Consider the following 20588-nt stretch of genomic DNA (forward strand, 5'->3'; position numbering starts at 1 on the left):
AGAGGCTTTGCTTGTGTGAATCCCCGGAGGCTCCTCTGCAACTTCTCTCGGGAGGTTTTTATTTACCTGCACAGTGCATGTGACCGGGTCAGGCTGGAGGGGAGGGGTGAAGAGAGGAGGTGTGTTGCGGATGGGGATCGGGGTTTTCAGGTCAAGGAGGTCCGTTCAGCAAAATTGGCTCTCACAGTGGTTTTATGTGTTGGCTACAATGTGGCAGTCTTATTATAGAAATTCAAAGAATTTCTACTTTTGATTTGATTTAGTTTCCAGAATTATTCAACTCACCACCAACTCACTGTGTTGATAGGTAACATTTGCAGGGCTCCACAGCAGGGGCGGAGCCATCCAGGGCTCAGCCCAAACCTAAGGGGGGCCGGGGAGGGATTGTAAACTATTCATGGCAGCTATATACATTATTTTACGAGCCTTATGAGATAAAAAGAGGGCCTAAAAATCTGCACATCATTCCCAAGGAAACAATCATCCTGCAGAGCCCACATCCTATTTTGTATCTAATTGTTCTCCAACTGTTTAACAAAAATAGGTTTCAAGAATACTCTAAATTCCACCCACATATCTATGCAAGGAGAGAGGGGAAACTTATAGAATGATACACTTCTTTGGGGGACTTCGTGGCACTAGTTGAAAAATGCGTCTGCATTTGGTGTCACATGTTCATTTGTGTCAATTGTGCTAAGATGGTTGAGTACAGCTCCCTGCAGCAGCTCACCTTCACTGTTCAACCAGCAAGCTGGTGGAACACTCACCATAATAAGTAGTTTGTTTGTTTCACTCATGTAGCAGAAAGGAACAACTGCATTCTGTTGCTAACCCTGTGTTGGACAATGACAATAACTTAACCTTGAACCTTGACAGACACCAGTGATTCAGTGACATAAATGTTTTCTATCCAAATTTCTAAATACTTTATTTAAAGTAACATCAATCCGTTACAATTTACCATCAAACCATATTTTGTGAAATATTCAGTCTGCTAGTTAGCCAAAGCTTCACAGACCTGCTGTGCCCAGTTACGGTTGCTAAGCGGTGATTGGACAGTTGCTCTTCGGGGGAGGGCTTTAGTGAACAGTCAGTTATTGCCACAGGCCGGTCTCCACCGAGTGTCTAGCCTTGCTGTACCTTCATGAACCATAACTAATGAAAGTAACCCTGGGTGCATTTGAACAGCCCACAGTGGGCGATGCCTTTGTGATCTAACAGTTTTATCTACATTTAGCCTGAAATATCTGAAGCAATGATGGTTTTTGTTGTCAGAGGATTGATTCGTGTGATTAAGGAATGAAATGAAGCTGTTAAAAATCACATCGTCACTTTCGTTTTTATCTTTAAAAATGATCCTCATAAAGTCTCTTTCGGTTTCAAGGCAACAGAGACAGACGTACTGCTACTACTGCTGGCGTCATGACATGCGGATAGCTTTAGTTTTTTGTGCAACGTTTTCGATACATACCTCTGAAAATTGTGCTGCTACTTGATACAATAAAGGTGAATGGACTTTTGTTTGTGCTGCTTCAAACATTGAAAGAAATGACAATAAAACAGAACAGCAGAAATAATTTCTTTATTTTGGTCTAGTCAATTCAACGCTGCATGGTTGCAGCGGGTTCCCCCACGCAGTCATCATTATCCCAATTCACCGTGGAGGTCTCTGCAACGGTTTTGGCACTCATGATTCAGGTACCCTTTTACTTCAGCATCACCTCCACAGGCAAATGGTCGCTGACATCCAATGCCTTTGAGAGAGAGAGAGAGAGAGAGAGAGAGAGAGAGAGAGAGAGAGAGAGAGAGAGAGAGAGAGAGAGAGAGAGAGAGAGAGAGAGAGAGAGAGAGAGAGAGAGAGAGAGAGAGAGAGAGAGAGGTTTAAATATATCTTTATTTTTTTTTTGTTTAAGTGCCGTTTACAGAGTTTTACAGTTTATCAAAACAAACATAATTCTTTTTTTGAGACACAACAGCAAATCACACATTAACTAACAGCCTTTTTCTTCAGTAACCTGAAGTACCTTTAGAAGAACCTATGACCTTTAACCAAAGACTTTCTACCTTTAGCTTCTTTTTTGTGTACTTTTCTAAGAACAGTGACATGTTTCTTAAGGCGAAACCGCTTCTTCTCATCCAGAACATCAAAACTGACCGCTTTCATAATAGAGATGGCTGATCTTATGAATTTCGGGGTGTCACTGAAGTGTTCGTTTATTCTAGCTTTCTTTTGATATGTTTCATCTGGAAAAGTGTTTATTTCCTTCAATGTGTACATATCTGTATCTTGTCCGGGGGTTCCACTCACAGACTCATAGTCATGCTCCATGTCCTCTCCAGCTGACATCTGACTGTTAGACACACTGGGTTCATCACTGGTGGAGGCTGCTTCCTCCACGCGTTCTGCTGGCTGGGGCTGTCCAGTCTGAGAGCTGCTGTTCTCTGCAACATCAGCCTGTTGCTCCTCCGCTTGGCTCTGCTCCTTCTCATCTTTGTCTCTACCACCAGCCGCCGCGCCTGCAGTACCGCAATCCGCCACCGCGGGCCCGGCCCCAGATCCGCTCGCCGCCGGTTCGACCACCGGTCCATCTGCCACCGGTTCGACCACCGGTCCATCATCCTTCGGTTCAGCCACAGGTTCTTCATCCGCGGGCGTAGCTCCCGCTCCGGTGTCTGTGTCAGCAGAACCGGCCTTCTTTCTGTGCGGACAGTTAGCCCGCTTGTGTCCCACTCCTCCACACTTGAGCTGTCCGGAGCTGGCGTACACCATGTAGGAGCCGTCACCGTGCTTCACTCTGAAGGACACCTCCAGGGTTTGAGTCGGTGAGTCCAGAAACATGAACAGCTGCCGCCTCAGAGACTGAACGTGCCTCAGTTTATGGTCTTTACATCCCAGACTCACTGTTTTTAGTCTGCTGGCAAATTTCCCGAACTTCCGGAGCTCTTTCTCCAACAGTTCGTTCTGGATAAACGGCGGAACACCGGACACGGTGATCCGTGTGGAGGGAGCTGACAGCGGGGAGACCTGCACGAACACGTCCCTGATGAAGACTCCGCTCTCGATCAGCTGGTGGACTAGAGGCTCCTTCTTCAGGAACACCACCACTGCTTTGTTCATTCTGGAGGCAAAGCTGAGCTCATCGTGTCCCACCTGCTCACCGACAGCCAGCAACACCTCCTCCACCGTCACGCTGTTATCCGGGGGGACGATCCTCACTCCCTGCCGGAGAGACGGAGGTGGCGTCTCGGAGGACGCCATTCCTCCCGAACGCACCTCGACAGAGCCCCGATCACTCAACACACCAAGCAGTACAGACGTTCAAGAGACTCACTTGATCGTTCAAATCTAGCGCCACTCGCTCTTCCACCGTCTCACCTCCACACTCACACTCACCGGAACCGGAAAGAGAGAGAGAGAGAGAGAGAGAGAGAGAGAAAACATCGTAGGTTTCTCCTGTGGCACAATTTCTAGTTGGTCCAGCTTCAGCAAAATGTCCTCGGTTAGACAGAAAAGGTTTATTATGTTTTGTAAAACTCAAGTCATCAAAATACCCTTTTCACTTGCATCACTAAAGGACTACATACAGTACTGGTTTTACATGTTTCAGCACCATCAACCAAAACTGCTGACCATTTTCCAAGCATGTATGTGTGCAAGTATGTTTTAAAAAATAGTCAACAATTAAAATTCACTGCATTATTTGGGGCCCTGAGCTGAACTATTGCTCAGCAGGTCTGGGAATTTCCAGCACATAACCTTCCTGAAATCTGATTATTTGGTGAGTTTTAGAGGTGCGTGGAGGTGGACTTTGATACACTGATGTGTAATTATGAATCCCACTGCTCTTCTTGGCAAAACCGCCCTGTGTAGCTGGTGACAATGTTAGTGTTAGGCATTAGACCTTTACTAGTTTGGGCCAGTACAACCCATTGGTCAGGACATAGAACCTGAACAAATCAGGCTACCAGTACCTCAGTGAGCATGGTTGCTGGCCAATCCTTGCGCTTGAATGGCTGCGCAGGGCGGGTCTTGCCAAGAAGAGCAGTGGGATCCATAATAACACCTTACTGACACCTCCTCGTGTTCAGAATCTGTTGCACCTGTAACCTCCCAACAGTGATGTCACTGTGCATTGACCAAGCCGTCACTATACTTCTACATCACTGCTGCAAGGAGAAAACCATTGAAATGGAATAGGAGTAGAACGCAATGAACGGTTTTGTGTTCATTTGACCAGTATAAAAGAAAACTGTGATTATTGATAGTTATGCTAGCTTGTCCTTCCCTGGAGTGGCGGGGAGTAAGGCGGAGTTAGACCCAGAGCTGCCGCTGGCCTCCAGCCTGCAGCTCAGCTCATATTCTGTAACCAGTGTAGCATTAAAGCATGATGGAGCTAGCAAGCTAGCCACTTAGTCAGCTGTCCACTAGTTAGCTAGCTAGCTAGTTAATGCTGGTTACAATAAATGATCCATGACAATAGCGATGTGCTTTCCTACGCTGTGACAAGAGGATGAAACATTAAGTGGTTTGTAGGATTTTATCACAGCAAGGAGCTACTCTTAAATACTCTGTTCTTTTTCATGACTAAATAATTGCTTTTAGAAACTTGTATAGAATTTTAAAAACAAAAAATCTGGATTAGAAATTATTCATAATTGAGATACAACTAAATATTGTCTCTAGAGCAGCAACTGTAATGTTTATGTGGCGGGGCCTTCGGGGGGAAATGAAGGAACCAACAACGCCACCTGGGGAATTACACCCCAGGAAATATAAGCTTAACCTTAAGATATCGTTTATTTTTGAATTATTAAGGCCTACAGATTCGTTACCGTTATGAGACAGAGACGTGTTTCATAAAAATGAGCCAAAGGTTTTATTTAAGGAATCAAAGAAAATAGTCAAATTTGCAGGGACGAGAGCTGCGGGGAGGAAAGAATATTTATGGACAAAAACATTACTGGAACCAATAAGGGATCTTAAATAATTATTACATATTAAGCTAAAAAGGCCTTACTAAAAACTCTAAGACTACATTATAATCTAATATCCTAAAATGTCCTATCCAACATAAACTAAGAATTTTGTCCAGGGCCCACTTCAGAGTCTCCATCGCTGTTCGTCTTGTCACCGCAACTTCTCCCGCGCATCATTTAATTCTACTGTTTTAAATTAACACGTCATTACTGCGCTACCTACTGCCACCCACTGGTATGGAAGAGTATTTAATTACTTAGCCAGCCACTATATTGCAGCTCAGACAGACGCTCAACAATGGCAAATTATTTGCAGCAACTAAATATTCTTTTCGACCGATTAAGTGAAATTGGACATTTTCCCACAGCACACCTGACGATATCTCACGGCACACCGGTGTGCCGCGGCACAGTGGTTGAAAATCACTGGGTTGAACAATGTAAATTAATTAAAACTTCAAGGCAAAACAGGTGAAATAGCAGCAGGTGAACCTACAAACAGGGCTCACCATGCTGCAAACTAATACAAATGAAGGTTGTGACTACTTACTACCTTGTATATGGGGTACTAACATATGCAGTCACTCATCGACGGCACAACGATGATGGAGCTTCAAAAAGAATTTCTAACCAACAAGTCAGTCCAGAGTTATTATTAAAGGCAGCTGTATTTTATAATGGTTGGCATGCTAAGTGATCACATTAAATACATACCTGTAACACAAAAAAAAACACTAGGAGCCACCACAGAGACAGGACAAGGGCCCAGAAGGAATGAGGCCATGCCAACTGGTGCCTTTCGAAAGATGGCTCTGATTAGGGGATTGGTTGGGGGAGGAGCCAGCCTGAGAGCTGCGTTCACAACCCTACACCCGATGCTTCATTCTCTCTGGAGCATTCCCCACCACATGTACAACAGCAAAGTCCCTATATGAAGTCATTTCAAATGTCAATAAAATAAATAAGATAATAAGAAGTTTATAAATCATAATAATCAGTAATGAAGAACACAGACACATCCTTTGTTGTTTTTCTTACTTTATCATTTGTCAGTGTTTCCTGTTTTATTTTGTGTTTTCCCGCCACTGTGATTGTCTGCCCCGCCCCTGACTGATCCCACCTGTGTCCCATCACCTACACCTCCCCACTGTACTTGAACCTTGTGTTCCCCTGTCTCTGTGCTGGTTCATCTTAGTCCTTTGTGTCAAGCGTTCCAGTGATTCTCCTAGTGTTATGTTCTCTGCCTGTTTTTCGTCAACTACGTTTTTTGCCGGATCCATTTGAGTGCCTTTGAGCAAATATTTCCACCGCAGCCTCTGTGCTCTGTATGCTGACTTAGTTCCATGTGTGTGAGTGTAGTTGAAGGAGATGAGCCCTGACAGACAGAGCAGAGGAGATGCTCCCTGCAGCGTGATAATAAACTACACCAAAACATTAAAACGTACTAAGAAAAAGCACCAGTAACGTTGAAGCTTATCAATTCTCTGGTCTTTAATCATTTAGCGTGGTGCCAATTTAACACTGAGTTTCAGTGCCCATCACCAGCTTTAGTTAATGCAAAAACATGAAAGGCTCATGGCGGTGCAACATGGTGGACTCTGTGGAAGAGGACCCGCTTCCTATAAAGATAAAAAAACAAATTCTAAGCTAAGTAAAGCATAAGCCTCCTTAGTTTCAGGTCATTATACACTAATAAAAACACAGTTATGAATATTATATTATATTTCTGCCTATTAATCCACACTCTTGACACACTTCCTTTTTACTCATTTACTCTGGCTCTCTACACTTCGTAACCATTGTGGAGAATTTCAGTATTAAATGCATTATTAGTAGGATTTAATAACACCCCTAGTGGTGAGTAGAAGTGTCACAATAATAAATATGTTAGTCACAATATGTTTCCATATGGAATGTATTATGTTTACAAATATTCACACTTATAGAGGATATTATATGTTACAGTATATTAACTCATTGAATGTATTAAATCATAGAAGTATAGTCACTGTAGGTATTAAAACACTAAGAATAGTTTTGAGGGTCAGATAGGGATTCTGAGTGAGGTGTCAGACATGCAGCAGCAAATGGAGGCGACCTCATCGATAGAGGATGGGGCCAGTGGGACGGTCAAATGCCAAGCTGACCAGCAGGACAGAGAGGAGGAGCCAAGATGTTTTGCTAAAGGATCGATAATGGGAGGGGGCAGACTTCAAATGAAGCCAATCACTAATCGCCACGGAGGGTCATTCACACGTTTTATGACAGTATCGGACACTTTCCGACTCTCAGGGGATACAAAAGACAATGTTTTAGGGAGTTTACCTCAGATCACTGCAGCTCTCATTTTCAGCTAACTGGCCGCGCCGGACTGTGAGGAGATGCGTGTATGTGGTCTCTGCTCTCGAGAACATTACTATTGATAGTTAATTCAGTTTGTAAGTGAACTTTGTGTAGTACATTAAATATTGTTTTTAATTTTGGACCGGGTCCAGCTCATTCTTATGATGCGCGTGCGCAGTAAGAAGCTCGCAGAAGAAGAGTACCTGCGGCCTGCAGGCTCCTTCATCCTTTGTTCTTTAAAAACCTAACACCATCGACCATCTGGTTGGAGGTCGACACGCTCTACCCACTGAGCTACAGCCGCCTCAAAATCAGAGAAGAGGTCAAACGATGTTACGCCCACAAATTATGCAGTCGACATCTCCACACTTGGTTAACAGCCCTGGGTGAACCAGATTTTTGATCTTCTCCCCTGCCATGGAAGTCTAAATTAAACCGAAACTAGCCCGCTACACCGGCCACGATAACAACGGCACACATAAAAATGGCCCACGCTCTGACTATCCTGCCACATTGATTTGAATGTGAATGTAAATGTTAAATGTACTTGCTTTAACGCTACATGTCATTCACCCATTCATACCCTTTCACACTCTGATGGCAGGGGCTGCCATGCAAAATGCCACCTGTCCATCAGGACTAAGCATTCAGGACTAACTGACATTCATCCCACACATACACTGAAGGCACAGCTTTCAGGAGCCATCCTCTGATTGAAGGACGACCCGCTGTAGCACCGAGCCAGAGCCTAGTTCTATGTCCGTTCTACTCCATTTATTTCTATGGCGACAACATCAAAGTGTTAAACTGCTCTTAATAGACCCGGTCTTTTTGTAAATTGCAACTGATGTGAATTCTATCACAGAGAGTTAAAGCTAAAGTTGTTTTTACCTCCTGCTCGGTGAGACCAAAGGCCGACATGAAGTTGTAGACCTTAGCACTGCCAGGCACCACTCCATTCTTTATGTCATCAGTGATCACAATCCTGCAGATACAGGAAGAGGAGTGGATTTGTACACTTGTATATGTACACCTGTGTGTGTCTGTGTGTGTGTGTGTGTGTGTGTGTGTGTGTATCCACCTGTCGTAAGGGAAGCCTGTTTTCCCTGTTCTTGGCACTGTAGTATCCTGATCGTCGGTGATCAGCCAGTGGAAACTCTTGTCCACGGAGAGGCGGATCCACTTCCATCTGGGGCTCGATACATAGTTACTACCAGCGTTGAAGTCGCCCAGCAGCACGATGTTCTGCAGGGAGAGCAGAAATAGTTTCAACCATCCCCCATCTCGTATAACAAATTAATCATCCTTTACACTCTTTTTTTTATTTTCTTTCCACCAAATAATTGGTTTTGGGTGTGTTTTCTGGAGGAGAACATTCACATTGGTGTTCCAGTAATTGCGGACAGCAGTCGCCACGTCATAGAGGGCATCGATCTGCAGCACAGCGTCGCTTGGAGAGGTGTGCTGGGGGATCAGAACAAAGTTCCCCACAGCTATAAAACAGGAGAAAGGAGAAAGGAGTGAGTGAACGAATTCTACTGAAGACAAAACATTTTCTAAAGGGGCCTTGGTGACCAACGGATCGTGACCTCAGAATCTCTCACACACGTCTGGTGTTTAGTTCTCAGTTGGTCGCCTAACGAGAGAGGCAATCTACATCACTGGCGTCCTACAGTGAGGAAGAGTTATCGCTCTCTGTTCTTTGCCGCACTCTTTCAGAGCCTACCGGTGTGTGTGGAGGAGAACTCAACGATGAAGGGCGGCCGGCTGAAGCGACTGTAGCTACCGTAGGGAATGTCGTCGTAGGTGGCGGATCTACCCACGGACACTATCGCCTCCCTGCAGAGGAAAGATAGTACTTAACCACATCTCTCACTTCCTGTAAACACATTGCTTTTGAAGTAGTCTTCAAAAAGCGGTTAAAGTTCATCAACTCTTTCTTGTAGTCAGCTATTCACAGCATTGCTGGAGCATTTTCACAAGTTGTTTATCATCATCGTTTATCGGTCCTGTGACCACTCGGGAGCAGCTTGACCGGTCCTGAATGTGTGAATGGATGAATGTAATGTGCAGATGTGTCATGTTTGCTGTTTTTGCCAAAATTTAAGTATAATTACCAAAGGAAGACTGTATTACTAAATACAGCTTGACCAAAACGTACTCTGTATTCACCAGTATTCTTTGCAGAAATTAGATTTCATGATGTGTTTGGTGTTTTTAAAGTGGGCTATTTATATAGTAGATAGTATGCTGGGCTATGCTGTATATTGTGCATGTTATGCAATTATGTGACATTCCATATAAAATGGAATTTTCAAATGCATTTAAATTTTTTACAACACATCTGCAAGTCATTTGCATTCATAAAGGAACAGTGTGAAGGATTTTGGGGGATCTATTGGCAGAGTGATGTTTGTTGCATGTTTTCATCACCTGAAACTACGAATCGTTGAGTTTCTGTTAGCTTAGAATGAGTCTTTCATAGCTACATAGAGAGTGTGTCTTCTTCACGGAGTCCTCCGTGTTTCTACAGTAGCCCAGAATGGACAAACCAAACGCTGGCTTTTTGTGTTACCTGAAGGCGCCTGTAGTTTTCCGACATCCTTGTAAAAGGAGGGATGAGCGAAGAGGCGTTGAGTTGGTTTGAATCTGCAACCTCACCACTAGATGCTCCTAAATCCTGCACACTGGCCCTTTAAGTGCCTTTGTTGAGAAATTGCATTCGATGGCACGAAAAGCTGTCAAAAGTGTAGAGTTTTCTAGCACAGCATGTGACACATGATCACCCATATTTACCTTAAACTCTGATCTGCTAATATCTGTACTGAACCATCTTTCATAACAACCAGTGGTGGGGAGTAACCGTGTTATGTGGATTATGTTGTGGAACAATCTGTGGATTAATCTGTGGACTCTTTGAGTGTGTCGAGATAAACAGCGATACTTTTAGGAAGAAAGGAAGTTGTTTCACCAACTTGTACGAGGGAAATTGGATCAATAAAACCTTTTTTGCTTTCACCTACGAGCAGTGTGTGAGCTATGTGCATAGGACCAGAAACACGTGTCAACTTAAGGTTTACATTCTGCTGCAAGTTTTGGACGCTATACACATGTACAATTTTGAGTTACTTGTACTTGAGTGTTTCCATTTCCTGTTACTAAATACGTCCGCCCCACTACATCTCAGAGGCAAATATTAACAATGAAGGTTTACTTCAGTTACTTTACTTAAGGTTACTTTTCAGATTGTGCTTTCACATAAAACATGTAACATACATTGTAACATGACGCATTGGTACAGATTAAACTGTCCAACAGTATATCAATTAGTTCAAATTGGCTCCACCAAGACCAGCTAACAATAATAATCTAGCATTGTAATCTATTACTCTGACAGGGCTCAGTCTGCTGCATTATGTGGTTATATTTGTGATACTTTATGTTTTTCTGATAATACTTATGATGTTGAATGCTTGTAGTTGAGTATTTGAATTGTAATGTTGGCTACTTTTACATGAGTAGTTTTCTGGCACTAATCGCTGACAATAAGGACAAAGACACTGTGCAGATCTGAAGTATAACTTCAAAAGATAAATAGTTTGTTTTCTGGTCACTGATGTGGGGTCTCAACGGAGGATTCCTGCAGAGGATCGGTTGTTTTTGTCTCTCTCTGTTTACCTGTAGAGGAAGAGATATCTCTCCTTGTAGAACCTGGGACCCAGAGGGCCGCTGATGATGTACCCGAACTGAGGACAACGACTGCGTAAACACACACAAACACACACAGATGTAGAGCATCATTTAGTTTGTCTCAAATCATAATGTGAGTTCATGAGCCGTCCAACTTAACTTCTACAGAAGGTCACTATATTCTGTGTGTAGTAATATAAGCACTATATAAGGTGTGTGGTTAGTCTAACTTGTTGACGGCCGTCATGAGTCTGTCGGTCACTTCCAGATCCGGGTCTCTGACCTCCTGGATCAGAATGATGTCGTAGCGACAGACAATCTGAGAAACAGAAAACAACACATATCTGATTAGAGTTCTTGCTGCAGTGCCGTCTTATTATATTAGTGGTCTGTTTAGTTTCATTCCATTCAAGTAGAGTTCTCCTGGAACAAAGAGAAACAGAACTAAAAGAGGTGAACCAACATAACATCTCCTTTTCCACTCAAATTAAATAATCTGTGATGGTTATTGTTCTAGGTAATAAAGGGGTACTTCACTAATTCCTCACTTAAAAGCTTCACTGGTCATAACAGGGTTCAACGTTAATGTTTGTTTTTTTTAATCACTTGCCCCCATATAACTTGTTTCATTTATTTAATCTTTGCTGTTATCAAATACTAACAAAGACCAAAGTCAGGAAATGACTACATTATGGGAAATGTAGGATCAATTTTTTTTATTTACTATTATTATCTTTTAATCTCCTCTTGTGAGTCCCCCAACTTTATGGATTTGAAAAAGAATAGCTGGAGTGCCCCTTTAATCTCCAAAAGCCTCTGAACAATACAGTATTGTAACTAAATCTATCGACATGCTCATACTTCTAATGTGCTACCAACTTATTGCAATTGAAGGGAGGCCAGCTGTCGGGTAAACCTTGTGGTATTTTAACGTTACTCAGCGCTGTTCAAAATATATCCTCTTTATATCGATGAGATACAGTCTTAGAAAAAAGGAATATTGGATGCAAGAAAAAATAAAACATTTTCAGACCTGGGTGATAATGTCCATGAGAGTCGTGTTGGAGGATTTCTTGTCTCCAAATTGCTGGATGTTGAAGGCTCCCAGCAGCAGGGAGGTAGACAGATGCAGCAGGACCAACAAGAGGCCCAACACACACACACCCAACGCATCCTGAGCCAAAGAGGTCACATTAGTGTGTATATTTAAAATACATCATTCTAAATCTTGATTTCATGACACATGGACAGTTAGCATGTAATAGTTATTCTGCATGCTAGAGGAGCCTGAAAGACTCTCTGCCCTGCTGTGGGAGTCAGAGACGCACCAACACCTGCACCCCTGGATACACAGCAGCAGGATCTCTATTCCCGGCAGTTTATCTCAAAGCGAGTCGGCAACCCGGCGTTTCATGTGTTGCTTTTTGCAGAGGCATCCTGTGTCACGGGGTGTGGTAGAGAACTCAAACGCAGACCAGGCAGAGTAGCGTGAAGCAGGTGTTTATTAAACACACATAGGAATCGTTATCATAACACAACAGTGAGTCCAAGCACAAGACAAGAGACGAGGGGGAAAGTCCAGCAGGAACGAGACAAGGCAAGCAGACGGGGAAACCGGGAATAGGACGAGCAAAACGGGCCAGTAGAACACAATGATCTGGCAGTGAGTGACTGAGAGGCAGAGGTTTAAATAGTGGCTAGAACAGGTGAGGAGAGTTGTGTTGATGAGGGAGTGCTTGATTAGTGATCAGGGGCAGGTGAAGGGAGTTAGACTGGTGCTGAGGGAGTGGCTGACAGGTAGAGTGAGGATACAGAAAGACACACACAGAACACAGAAGGCAAAGCCTGATCGTGACATCCTGGGTAAATTATTACTCCAGCAGGAGAATCATTATTCTGTTAGTAACATCTTATTAAAGATCAAGCAAAACCAGTCCCTGTGTATAATGTAAGATAATCTGCAAGAATTGTTCTCCAACTGTGTAACACAAATAGGTTCCACATCATTAATGCTTAATTCCTAGCCTAATTAAGTATGTCATGGAATTTAAGAAATAATAACATAAGACAATTTTTGACTTGAGAATGATGAATACAGTTTGAGAACAAGAAGATACAATACAGCATGTAGACTCTACTCTTAAAGAGAGAAACCTGTACGGGTCAATTATACCAAACAGTAATATATGACTAATAACAACACGATCAGTTGTTCATTCGTTTTCATTTTCTCGACCGCAAAACATGGATCTTAATTTTTTCTCTTGATTTTAATTTAATTTTCCCTCCACTCCCTATACCTACGTTTTAGTTTAGTATAGTGCTCGGAGTGAGGTGTCCCCAGGTCTCTCCTACTTTAAGAATCCATGTGTGTGTGTGTGTGTGTGTGTGTGTGTGTGTGTGTGTGTGTGTGTGTGTGTGTGTGTGTGTGTGTGTGTGTGTGTGTGAGATGGTGTGAGTGTGCTGCAGCTTACCGCAGCGGCTGAACGATCTCCCCCTAGAGGAGACCCCTCTCTCTTGGTTTCGATGTCCCGTCCGGGATGGAAAAATGTAGCAAATAGTTACGTTTTCACTTGTTTATTTAATTCAATTCAAAGTATATTTATTTGGATTCCAATTCAGAGAAAAAGTGGTCTATTGACAACAAGTTTGCAACACCAGAAAAAGAATAAAACCTAAACCAGTGAGCAAAGTGTATTGCCAAAAAGTCCGGAGATTGGTTCAATTAATTTTAAATTGAACACAGGTTACGACCTGCCGCTCCCCCTTCTTCTGCCTGTTGTCATGCATGTGTGTGCGTTTTGCAATAGGTGTGTGTGTTCAATACTTGGCCGTATGACTTTGCTATATGTTGTTGTGTGTGTGTGTGTGTGTGTGTGTGTGTGTGTGTGTGTGTGTATGTGTGTGTGTGTGTGTGTGTGTGTGTGTGTGTGTGTCTGTGTGTGTGTGTGTGTGTGTGTGTCAAACTGCATCACGTGTAGAACACTGTGTACAGCTGACGCCTGCTTTGGAGAGCCACAGATCCATATGGCTTCTCTAAGTTACATTTCACTAACAAGGACCACGGCAATAACAATATGAGTTTCAAGAGGTTTATTGCGTGATGGAATGATTGTTAGATTTAGGAAGCGGAAGGGGTCGAGGGATGAAGGGATGTAGGGTAGGGATGGGGTAGAAGAGGACTGAAGGGATGGGGGTCAAGGGATGAAAGGGTGTTGGGAAGAAGAAACGAGGAGGGTAGAGAGGGTTGTAGAAAGAAGGTTGGGGGAGCGATCGGGGACCGTTGGTGTCTGGTGGCTGGCGGGAACGGGGGGAATGGAGACTGTAGAGTGGGGGCCGTTTCCTCGGAAGCTCTGGTGGTGCAGAGTCCCCCGTTGTTCCTGTAATCCTGCGAGAGAGAGAGAGAGACAAAAACGGGGTTGGGGGGAGGGTTCAGAAAACTGGGTCGAAGAGGAAGAATCAGAATCAGCTTTATTGGCCATGTATGCGTATACGCAAATAAACAAGAGAAATGTAAAAAAACATAAAACAAGGACAACCAAAAAAAGTCGAACAGATGTAAACATTTAACGTTTAACGACTATTTACAAATAAATATAAATATAGAATATCCAGAAGTATATATATATATATATGAACATAAACCTATACAGCAATGACAGTGGAATTGAGGTGATAGTGCAAATGGAGGTAGCAGTGCAGTATATCTGATTAATTGTTCATGAGAGTGACGGCCAGTGGAAAGAAGCTGTTCCTGTGTCTGGTGGTTTTGGCGTACAGAGCTCTGTAGCGCCTACCAGAGGGGAGGAGTTGGAACAGCTTGTGTCCAGGGTGTGATGGGTCTGCAGTGATCTTTCCAGCCCGTTTCCTGACTCTGGAGGTGTACAAGTCCAGGATGGAGGGCAGGCTGGCACCAATGATTCTCTCTGCAGACCTGACAATCCGTTGTAGTCTGTTTCTGTCCTGTTTAGTGGCCGATCCAAACCACACAGTGATAGAGGAGCAGAGAACAGACTGGATGGTGGTAGAGTAAAACAGAATCAGCAGCTCCTGCCGGGCCTTTTTCCTGACTGTGTCGATGTTGTCGGCCTACTTCAGGCCCTGGGAGATTGTGAATCCCAGAAACCTGAAGGTCTCCACCACAGACACTGTGCTGTTGGGTATGGTGGTGTTGGGGGGCTCCTCTTGAAGTCCACTGTCGAGCAGGGCCGAGATCCTTCTTGTGGCACTGGCAGTCAGCGGCACCTCAGTGGCAAGCGTCAGTCAGGTGCCACAACTGTGGCAGGCGAGCGGCACTAGTTCGGCACCCGTCAAGAAGCTGCCGAGCTGAGCGTGTACGTTTTGATAGTCTGTTTTATGGTTTATTTGTTTTTTCTTTTGAAGAGCGACGCAAAGTAAAACAGGTAGTCCGGAAGTAAGAATATGTCAAAATAAAAGTGATGGTAATAGAATGACCGTATGCAAGAAAATGGTTCGTCTATGATGCAAGCACATACCAGGGTAACATTAGAAGAAAAATAAATAAATATAAATAAATAAACGTGGGCTGATGGGAGTATGTTAGCAACATTAGTCATTTATCCATGTACACAGCAAGAATCAAGTTTTCGATTAATCTGTGGATTGTGTGAAGGATTTCAGTATTAGAAATATTATAAGTAGGATTAAATAACACCCCTAGTGGTGAGTAGAAGTGTCACAATAATAAAAAGTCACAATATGTTTACTTATGGAATGTATTATGTTTACAATATTCTTACTTATAGAGCATATTATATGTTACAGTATTTTACTCATTGAATGTATTAAACCATAGAAGTATAGTCACTAAAGGTATTAAAACACTGTATGAATAGGTTTGAGGGTCAGAAAGAGATCATTTTGAGTGAGGCTTTTCAGAGGTGCAGCAGAGAACAGAGGGACGGACAACTGACCAGCAGGTCAGAGAGGAGGAGTTCAGGATGTTTGCCAGAAAGGATCGATCCAGGGAGGGGACAGGATTCAAATGGAGCCAATCACTAATCGACCATTCAGACGTTTTAGGACAGTTCGGACACTTTCCGACTGTCAGGGGATATAAAAGACAACGTTCTAGAGAGCATTCCTCAGACCACTTCCGCTCTCGTTTTTCAGTACCTGGATTCAGACCTGTGAGTGAGATGCGTGCATGTGTTCTCGAGAACATTACTATTGATAGTTAATTCAGATTGTAAGTGAACTTTGTGTAGTACATTAAATATTGTTATCATTTTGAACCGGACCCAGCCCATTTTTCTGGTGCGCGTGCGCAGTAAGAAGCTCGCAGCAGAAACGTACCTGCGGCCTGCAGGCTCTCACATCCTTAGTTTTATACCTCAACAATTGTTTGATGCAATACAGTTTTTAACATAGTTTAATCAAAGTCATTGTTGTGTGTGCAGAGTTGTTGCTATTTATTCTTCCACCGTATTGTGCTGCTGCTTGAGTGAACGCAGATCATAGCCTGTAAAAGGAGACGCAGATTAAGAGTGTTTACCATTGCTACCACTAGATGGCAGTATACGTGTATTTGACCATAGATTTGTTATATTTACCTGTGTCTTTGTTAATTGTCTAGGTTATTAATACAGATGTATTTAATGCAGGTTATTTCATCTGATATTTGATGTTGATGGTTAACTTGCAACCTAGTTGTATACATCATGTATTTACTTGTTGTTTTTATGTAATAGAAAAGTGAGCATGTGTAGTTCATGAAGCAATAAATAATGACAATTGAATAATAAAGAGACGTTTGGTTCATTCTGTTCAAACACTAAGCCTAATTTACCTACTTCATTGATTTAATTGTCACACTTAAATCCTGAATTGACTGGTGAAACAGAAGAAGTTAAAAGGCCAAGATGAGAAGATATAATGTCGGTCAAATACTGTGGTCCAAATAAAATTACTTCAGTTTTATTGCCATTGAGATATAAAAGGTTTGACTCTAGAACAGAGGTAGCCAACACGGTGCCCGCGGGCACCCTGTCGCCTGCAGGGACCACGTGAGTCGCCCGCAAGACATGTTCTAAAAATAGCACTAGTCATTATGGAGCTCCGTCTAAAATTGTAGTTGCTGTTCTTTTTTAAATCAAAAACGCTTGCAGAGAGTTAAGAGAGTTGGGTACCCGGAGGCGCACGGCGGACAGCCAGGACGAGGCCGCCGCACCGCACTAGGTTTTCAGGTTCTGAATGGCGGGCGCATCCCGTTGGTGCCAGACGCGCGCCGCGAGCGCACCCCGTCGTCAGGTCCGTAAATCCTCGGAACAGGCCGCGGGGCAACAACTCAGGGGTGGCGGGGGTAGAGGCGAGGCAACGCAATCCGACCGAAAAGGCCCAGACTAGAGGTTTGAACGCGGGCGCCCGAAGACGCTCGCGCGCCTCGGAGGGTTGGATCCCCCCTCGGCTATAGACGAGACTTTTTACTGGTTTCTTCGTTGAGAAAAAGGTACCATTGGAAAAGCTGGTGTCGGTGACAACAGACGGGGCTTTATTAATTCATTAATTAATTATTAATAATTATTGTGAGGAATAATTAACTGACAGGTGATCAAACAGTCTCTTCACATATATTATTATTATTAAGGTGATCTGTGCAATTTTGTTATTCAGGAAGTTTGTATCAAATAAGTAGCCCTTCGTACTACTCGGTACCTTTGAAGTAGCTCTTAAAAAAGGTTGGTGACCCCTGCTCTAGAATATTCAAAGAATTCCTAATCCCTCTGGCTGCTGGTGGCACTATTGGCACTGGCAGCTTGTGGCCCCCACTGACACATATAAGCAGAGGAAGAGTGAAGATATTTTCAGACATGTTTTTTTGGATTGGACATTTTATGGGTTTTAATTTTAAAACGTTTTCATATATATTATTGTAAATGATAATAAAACGGATGATTTATTTTCATTATTTTAGCCGATTGTTGTAAATGACTATAAAAGTAATAATTTGAACAGAGTGCATTATGTTCCCTTTTGTTGCAAAACCAGCAAAATCATACTTAAATAAAATGAATGAGAAACAAAAAAGTACAACGTGGTTACTCTAAGGATGTATACAGAGAACGGGTAAATAAAACTGATTTACGGAAGCTGACCTCTCGTAACAACAAAATTTAAACTCACAGTGGTTTTATGTGTCGGCTACAATGTGGCAGTCTTATCATAGAAATTCAAAGAATTTCTGCTTTTGATTTGATTTAGTTTCTAGAATTATTCAACTCACCACCTGTAACCAAGTGGAACTGACGGGGTGACACTATTGGGTCCGGCGGACCAGTAATGAGGTGCACGGGCCTGATTAGGTGAAAAGATGCACCTGCTGGCAATTCGCGGCCGTTGTCTTTCTCTCCGCCGTCACGAGCGGCTGTGTGTGACAAACTCATGTGAGATGGGAGCTGTGGAGTCCAATACAGTTGTTGCGGCTGCTCTCCCCGAACCTGACCCACTGCTGGTGGAGATTCTGCAAACGTTAAAGCAGCAGCAGGTCCAGGTTGAGAGCACGCTGAAGAAACAGCAGGCTCAGATTTTTGATTTGGCACAGAAAGTGTCTGATTTGTCAGGTCTAGGGATTAGCCGGCCGGGGGTACGTGGGGAGCAGCCAAGGTTTGACGCTGATGGTCAGCCTATCTGTTTTAAATGTCGGGTTGCGGGTCACATGGCGCGACAGTGTCGGGTAGGGGCTCCAAACAGAGGGGCAGCTCCGGTTTTGCGCCATGAGGTCTCCCGTGACAGGTTTGCCCATGTAGCTGAGCAGCAGGGAAACTCTCCCCCCCTGTGGTAATGAGTCCAGCTACAGGTGAGGTTCAGTCGGGCTCACACTTTGAAGTTCCAAAGGAGGAATATGAATGTTTGGTCGGCAAATGTCCAACTGTGGAAATTTTGTTGGGTGATGTGAAAGTTAAATGCCTCCTAGACACTGGGTCTAACGTGTCAACTATTACAGAGACATTTTTTGAGCAGCATTTTAGGCCAACTCTTAAAACCTGTGAGTGGCTTTCCCTGTCGTCGGCAAATGGGTTGGGCATTCCTTACCTGGGGTATTTCGAGAGGGATGTCGGTGCCTTGGGCAAGGTTGCAAACGGGAGGGGCATTCTGGTTGTTCGGGACCCTACGGACACCGCGACATTACATCGAAAAATAGCTGTTCCTTGCATATTGGGCATGAACGTAATCAAGCGGTTTTATGAAATGGAGCAGTTGGCATCAGATGCCGAGCAGGATTCGGCGTCTGATTCGGATGAAGTGTGGGGTTTGGCGTTTTCGGTTTGCCAGCAGGAGCAGGCTGTTTCACCTATAGGCTTTGCCTATTCCACCGTACCTTTCTGTGTTCCGGCTGGATCCATGTGTTTTGTACCTGTGTCAGTTCCATCTGGGCAGACTTTGTTAGGCTCATTTGTGTGTGTGGAGTCATTGGGGGCGGGGGAGGGGAGCCTCCCGGGGGAGTTACTCGTTTCCAATGCAGTGGTTCCAGTGGAGAATGGACAGGTTGCGGTGCCGGTGGTGAATGTAGGGCATGTGGATGCGAACATTGCATCTCAGACCTGCCTTTGCTCAATACATTCAGTGGAAGTGGTGTCGGGTGGTACTGCCCCTGTAGCATTTGAACGAGTAGGGCCGCAGGAAGAGCGAGTCTTTTTGTGCGAACGGACTGGTGGGGTTGCGGAGCGGCAGCAGCTGCCCCCGGAGGTAGCCGCACAGGAATTTCCAGGGCTGACTGTTGAACAGGTACGGAAAGTGAGGCAGCTCCTGAGTAAACATTCTGGGGTCTTCGCAAAGTCAGACATGGATTTGGGGTTTACAAACGTGATAGAGCATGAGATTCCAGTTCTGGATGAAGCCCCGGTTAGGCAGCGCTACCGGCGTATACCCCCAAGTCAGTATGAGGAAGTCAAAACGCATATAGCACAGCTATTGCAGCAGGGCATTATCAGGGAAAGCAGTAGTCCCTACTCCTCCCCCTTGGTGATAGTGAGGAAGAAGGATGGGTCGCTAAGGCTCTGTGTGGATTACAGGCAGCTTAATGCGAGAACACGGCGAGATGCGTTCCCTCTTCCACGTATCGAAGAGTCCTTGGATGCTTTGAGCGGGGCAAGGTGGTTCACCACCCTGGATTTGGCGAGTGGTTACCATCAAGTGGGAGTGGCGGAGAAAGATTGCAGTAAGACTGCATTCTGCACTCCTTTTGGCTTGTATGAATTTACACGGATGCCGTTTGGGCTCTGTAATGCGCCAGGTACCTTTCAGCGGTTGATGGAACGAATTTTGGGGGATCAGAGGTTCCAGTCGCTCCTCCTGTATCTGGATGACATTGTGGTGTTTTCGTCTACCATTGAGCAGCACCTTGAGCGCCTAGATTTGGTGTTGTCCCGGCTGGGGCAGTTTAATCTCAAGGTCAAGTTGAGTAAGTGCTCATTCTTTCAGTCCGAAGTTGTTTACCTGGGACATGTCATTTCAGCTACTGGAGTGGCTACTGATCCGGAGAAGATTCGGGTGGTTGCAGAGTGGCGTCGACCGCAGAGTGTGGCAGAGTTGAAATCATTCCTGGGTTTCGCTAGTTT

The 20588-nt window shown here is 44.1% G+C and overlaps 1 protein-coding gene across 1 annotated transcript; it reads right to left on the reverse strand.

Moving 5' to 3' along the window:
• Window positions 1-1706: 1706 nt before the first annotated feature.
• LOC142945232 (deoxyribonuclease-1-like) lies at window positions 1707-19545 on the reverse strand. The gene is made up of 10 exons (XM_076086651.1): window positions 19478-19545; window positions 19063-19138; window positions 12044-12184; window positions 11241-11329; window positions 10999-11079; window positions 9047-9159; window positions 8701-8813; window positions 8402-8565; window positions 8212-8305; window positions 1707-1754 (listed from the first exon to the last, which is right to left on the reverse strand). Exons 1-10 carry the CDS (start codon window positions 19543-19545, stop codon window positions 1707-1709), a joined length of 987 nt encoding a protein of 328 aa, XP_075942766.1.
• Between the last annotated feature and the right edge of the window lie 1043 nt (window positions 19546-20588).

Source organism: Anarhichas minor, unplaced genomic scaffold, assembly GCF_050575085.1.
Source record: "Anarhichas minor isolate MPS153535 unplaced genomic scaffold, ASM5057508v1 ptg000007l, whole genome shotgun sequence".
In the NCBI taxonomy this organism is placed as follows: Eukaryota; Metazoa; Chordata; class Actinopteri; order Perciformes; family Anarhichadidae; genus Anarhichas; species Anarhichas minor.

Coding starts and splice junctions, on each gene's coding strand:
- LOC142945232 (XM_076086651.1), bottom strand. CDS start 19,545: ATGCCCTACATTCACCACCGGCACCGCAACCTGTCCATTCTCCACTGG. Junction 11,080..11,240: donor CTCATGACGGCCGTCAACAA/GTTAGACTAACC, acceptor GTGTTTACGCAG/TCGTTGTCCTCAGTTCGGGT. Junction 1,755..8,211: donor TTGGTCTCACCGAGCAGGAG/GTAAAAACAACT, acceptor TCTCTCTCAAAG/GCATTGGATGTCAGCGACCA.